The 6000-nt window shown below is 40.6% G+C and overlaps 1 protein-coding gene across 2 annotated transcripts in view; it reads left to right on the forward strand.

Moving 5' to 3' along the window:
- Positions 1-5519, forward strand: part of LOC139375267 (RAC-alpha serine/threonine-protein kinase-like) — a 37611-nt gene extending 32092 nt beyond the window's left edge. For both annotated transcript variants that reach the window (XM_071116881.1, XM_071116882.1), the window contains 4 exons: positions 322-536; positions 644-731; positions 863-965; positions 3101-5519. In XM_071116881.1, the coding sequence (XP_070972982.1) occupies positions 322-536; positions 644-731; positions 863-965; positions 3101-3180 (486 nt within the window). In that variant the 3' untranslated portion in view covers positions 3181-5519. The remainder of the gene's footprint in view (positions 1-321; positions 537-643; positions 732-862; positions 966-3100) is intronic.
- The last annotated feature ends 481 nt before the right edge of the window (positions 5520-6000 follow it).

Genomic DNA, 6000 nt, shown 5'->3' on the forward strand with positions numbered 1-6000 from the left:
AGATGTGAGTCAGTGTTGGCTGTGGCTGCTTGGAATCCCAGACCAGGAGAAGGGGGGTGGGGGGTTCACTGGCCTCACTCAGGGTTCTTTATACAGCCTGGAGAGCTGCTGACCTCACTACCTACCTAATGTCCATCCACTTAGCTAATAGCTAGGTTTCAGAGATCTAAACCAACAATGTATAGTATGTCTCTCTTGATGCTATCATAGGGAAGAATGTACATTTGAACTCCTGCTAGCCCTTGTCCTGTATGCTTCCAAGTATGATTGCTCCTAATGGTATTATATTGTTTTGAGTTGTGGTTGTCCTGTGTTGTCCAGGTTCTGGAGGACAATGATTACGGTCGTGCGGTGGACTGGTGGGGTCTGGGCGTGGTCATGTACGAGATGATGTGCGGTCGGCTGCCCTTCTACAACCAGGACCACGAGAAGCTGTTTGAGCTCATCCTCATGGAGGACATCCGTTTCCCACGTACCCTGGGTCACGAGGGCAGGTCCCTGCTCTCCGGCCTGCTCAAGAAGGACCCCAAGCAGCGGTGCGTAGACCCTCTTGCCAGCAGTTATCCACAGAATCCCGTGGAATATAATGGCATGGATTGATTTGGCCACTTATTTACTTTGTTTTGGTTCCTCTATCTTCCAGGTTAGGTGGAGGACAGGATGATGCTAAGGAGATTATGCAGCACAAGTTCTTTGCTGGGATTGAATGGCAAGATGTTTATGAGAAAAAGGTAAATTAGTGTTCCATTTTCCATTACTTCAGTGAACAATCAATAGATTTCACCAGGCCTGCAACTGTCTACACTCTGATTGGCACATCTGTCCTGTCAATGTGCTCATGGTGTCCTCTCTTCTCTCACAGCTGGTCCCGCCCTTCAAGCCCCAGGTTACCTCGGAAACAGATACACGGTATTTTGACGAGGAGTTCACAGCACAGACCATCACTATTACACCGCCCGGACAAGGTACTACCTGACCCACTGCGTATTCTGTATCTTTACAGAATACACGCACCACACTCAGAGAACAGTATTACACACCCAGACAGACAATCATACTTGTTTTTTTGTTTTTCACTGACTCTTTGGACCTGAATGTTTTTGTTTAGTAGGGGTGATCACAGTCTGACTCAGAATGAACTGGAAACGCAAGTGGTTCTAAATGTCATTACTGTAAAGAATACCTATTGCGTTTCAGAATCTCACATAAATTCATCTCCCCTCTTCAGAGATTTTAAACTTTAAATTATCATTTGGCTCTAAAGGTCAATGTTTATTTTTGGGGTTCCAGAATTGGAGTGTCTCAAACAAAAATAATTTTGATTGAAGACAGTAATATTCTTCCTCGTTGTCATGGTCATGAGAGAATGTAATATTTCCACGTGCCCTTGATGTATATGATACATTATACAGTTGCGGACAAATATATTGGCATCCTTGCACTTTTCTTAAATAATTCCCTATTTCTAAAATGAGTTTAAATTGAAAAAAAAACATTTTTTCTCCACACAATATTGAATTTTCATCATTGTAGATCAAATTTTTATTTTTGTAAACTTAAGTTTACAATTTTAATTTAGAAATTAAATACAAATGGCATGGACAAATGTATTGGTACCCCTTGTACTTGGTTGCACAGCCTTTGGCCAAGATAACTGCAGACACACCCTTTTTGTAGCAATTTGGCCCACTTTTCAGCAGCATACTGCTCCAATACTTCAATGTTTGAGAGGTGACCTCCACCAACTGCTTTTGTCAGATCTCATCATAGGTTTTGGATGTGATTCAGATTTGGACACTAGCCACTCTAGAACAGTCCAGCGTTTCTTCTCAAACCATTCCAGGGTGCTTTTGATGTGTGTTTGGGGTCATTGTTCAGCTGGAAGACCCACAACCTTTAACAGAGACAGAGCTCTTTGACAATACAGGTCAGCGCTTTGTTTACTGACAACCAAATGAATATTCAATGGAAAGAACACCCTCCCTACAATCAAACATGAGGGAGGTTTGATAATGCTGTGGGGTTGCTTTGCTGCCTCTGGTACTGGGGGCCTTGAAAATGCACACGGCATCATGAAATCAGCAGATTATCAGGTGTTTTGGAGTCCAATGTTCAACCCAGTGTCCAAAGACTGGGTCTCCATTGGAGGTTGTGGGTCTTCCAGCAGGACAATGACGCCAAAAGCACATACAAAAAACACCAAGGAATGGTTCAAGAAGAGATGCTGTTCTGGAGTGGCTAGCCAAGAGTCCAGATCTGAATCACATCCAGAACCTATGGTGAGATCTGAAAACAGCAGTTGGTGGATGGCACCCCTCAAACATGGAAGCATTTGAGCAGTTTGCTGCTGAAAAGTGGGCCAAGGTGCAGCAAGATCACTGATGGCTACAAGAAGCATTTGTCTGCAGTTATCTTGGCTGTGCAACCAAGAACTCGCAAATCATTTTGCCGTTTGTCATTACTTTCAAAATTAAAAATTCTAAACTTAAATTTACACAAATAAAATAGCTTATGCAATGTTGAAAATCCAATAAGGTGTGGAAACCAAAAGTAATTTTCCAATTTCATCTTATTTTAGAAGACATAGGGAATTAAAGAAAAGTGCAAGGCTGCCAATATATTTGGTCGCAACTTTATATCTGTACAGTAGCACTCAAAGAATTAAATCCCACGAGAGAAAAATAATAGATCGTTTTGAACATCATTCAAGGTATAGATTGCACTCCAAGGCAAATATTGAAATGATAATGGGGAAGGTCCATCTTCCCAGTGCAATTAATGTGAGGTCAAATTACGTAGTGCTTATTCAATTCCTCTGGGGGATTTGTGCCCTCTCCTGGAACGTGTGTGTAACGTCTGTTATTCCATAGTTCACTGTGTACCTCACATGGAAGTGCTAGACCCCTAGCAGTGTGTGCCAAACTGCGTCCTGGCTAGTACTAGGTACATTATGCATTAGGACTCAATCATAAGGGTTTTTGTCACTGGGAGGAAAATATATATTTTGTATTAAAGCGGAAATCAGAACGTGTATATACTAATGGAGTTTTCTGTGACATCCCTCTCTCTCTCTTTCCTCCCCACTCATTTTGTATTCCAGAAGACAGCATGGAGTCGTTTGACAGCGAACGGAGACCCCACTTCCCACAGTTTTCCTACTCTGCGAGTGGAACAGCTTAAACACATCCCTTTATTCCTCTGGTCCCACCATTTCCCCTCACCCCACCAGACTGCACATCCAACTACCTGGGTTTTCGCCACATCCTTTCCTTACTTCACCAGTGTTTCAGATAGTATTGTTGAACAGACATTTGCAATCTGCAGGTTCGGTAATTATATGGGAAAATACTCCATACTACACAAATGAAAAACCACTGATTTGTTTCTGTGGCCTTTTAAGACTTTTCTAATGGTGAGAGAGAACACTACAGTGCATTTCCTGCTTGTCTTGATGTGTGCAGTCAGACAAGCTTGATGTTCATACAACCTAATTTATAGGAAAAGAGTGGTCATGCAGCGATGTGGTATATGAATTTAGAATGATAAGGCTACACGTTCTTAAACTTTTGTCTTGCTTTTGTCAGCACCTGTTACATTTGTCACATACTATTCACAAAGTGAACGTTTGCCTGGAAAATGTTACGGGACCATAAGGACTATATTGGAATTAGCCATTTAAAATTGAAATGTATTTTGCTGTTCTTTGTTTAAAGGGGCGATCTGCAGTTGTTACATACATTTTTTTGACTCATGAATAAATGATATGTACCCATTGATTCTTGAAGAATATAACTTATGAATGCCTAATGAACTTAGTTGAACTGTCATACCCTATCACAACCCAAAATATAAGATAATTTAGCTCCAAAGTTTGTAATCAAACACTATATAGCCTCACACTATGGTTAAAATTATCATTTTGGATATGATGGCATCCATAGCTCTGTCTATGAATTTTAGTGGTTCCATTTCTCCAACCCATCCTTCAGCTTTTTACATAAACAGGGATGGGGAGAACGCTTTGTTTCAACTGCTGATTTCCGCTTTAATACCAATAAATATTGTGGCCCAACGGCAATAACAATAGATGACCAATGACTTCGTTTTCAATGAAGTGGGAGATTAGTCTGATATTGATTTTTTTTATCAAGACTTTCACACTATCACTATTTGACCAACACTTTGAATCTCCTTGGGCTGCCAGTATACCTAATCAATAAAATGTATTATTCTGTATATCTAACTGTTAGTAGAACATGGTTGATTCTTATAGGACTTCCAATGCTCAAAAAACATTCTTATCAGAATTTGAAAGCCCTAAAACATTAGAGAACAAGGTGAGAATTACCCAATGGACCACTGTCAGTCTAATAGAGAAATGATGTAATAGAGTGGCAGAAAGGGGATTTGCAGATACTTATATAACGCTTATTCTGGGGGCAGGCATAATCTAAATAGATTAAAGCTTGCTGTCAATGAATCTCAGAACTGTGTACACATGGTCAATTAGATATCCATTTCCTGTGGTCCCATTGAAAAGACAGAGTTCGTCTAACCCCCCTGGACTATCATGTGCTTGGATTGTGGTGCCTCCCTGTCTGAATGTTGTATTCCAAACACTCTAGGCTGCTTCCCTCTGAACTTGCCAGTCAGGTACTGATCCTTTCTGCCCAATCAGGGAATCTTTTCTCTCTTCTGGATTTTCCTCTTCTACAGTATTGGGTGTTTTTCTCCCAGTGTACTCACTGCAGCCTCAATGAGGTCACTATAACAATATAGTCCTTTAGGACTTACTCCATAAACAAACTGGGCTGTGGTTCAGGGGGAAACAAGTTGAGTCAGCTTTGATCTCTATAGGTTTGTGTTCCATTCCTCTGTACATGGCTCTGAGTTGTTATTTATAGAAAACCAGCAATGAAAATGGATTTGACTGTGCCAATGATATGCACTTTCCTGCCCCAAAACATGTATGTATGTATTTGTACACTTGTACTTGTTACACTTTGCTGTCAGAAATGACTGAAACAGCACCTCTCTAGACATCAATTCTGAAAGGTGTGAACTATGAAAAGATAATTTGCGCAATTAACCCCCATATACAGATTGCTGTAGATAAACTGGTAATCTTGAAAATGGAACACAGTTCTCCAATGAGTTTCCAGAAAATTCTGCTGTGTTTTCAGATGACTGATAATCACGATACAAAAGTTAATCATACAAATGAATGTAACAGCTTTTTATTTTTATTTTCATATCAATTCCTCTTTCTCAAACAATTCTTAAATTGTTAGATCTGATTGTTGCTTAATCCTATGCACACTCATCATTTGCTGTCACCCTCTGAAAATAGGGAAATGTATTTTATACCTTTTCTTTTTTAAACTTTTTTTGTACCTCCTCTTTCCTATTCCCGAGACTGAGGACACCAGCTTTAGTAAATAAATGATATCCACTTTGTACACTGTTTTTACTGTTTTGTTTTTTCTTTCAAATTGATTAAATAAAAGGTCTTAACTAAACCTGCCAACTAGTCTTTCATTGTCTTTCGTTCAGTTGATCATTCAGCCATTCTTACAGACCTCAAGAACTTCTCGGAAATGCTTTTAACCCCACAGTCATAGCACAAGCTTGACTTGCTAATGCTTTGATCTGACTGAGGTATTTAAAAAAAAAAATGAAATAAAAAATAAACATCCTTGAACGAGGCGAACGTCTGAAACATAGGAATATACCTAAATACTGAGTGGGCTGCATAGGTCCATGTTTGTCTGTGACTCTGCAGCTGGTCAGAGATGGAGGAGAAGCTCCCCTGGGCCAGACCCAGATGGTACAGTCTCCTGAGCAGATGTTGACAGCCAGAGCTCTGTCTGTCTGTGGCCAGCTGCACTGCTCTTCACTGCAGGATCATGGTTGTGCCCAGCGTGGGACTCACCTGACAACCGTTCCTCACCTGGCTCCAGCTGCACAAACCACAAAACACCTTTGTGCTAGCAGTGATGT

Source organism: Oncorhynchus clarkii, chromosome 19, assembly GCF_045791955.1.
Source record: "Oncorhynchus clarkii lewisi isolate Uvic-CL-2024 chromosome 19, UVic_Ocla_1.0, whole genome shotgun sequence".
In the NCBI taxonomy this organism is placed as follows: Eukaryota; Metazoa; Chordata; class Actinopteri; order Salmoniformes; family Salmonidae; genus Oncorhynchus; species Oncorhynchus clarkii.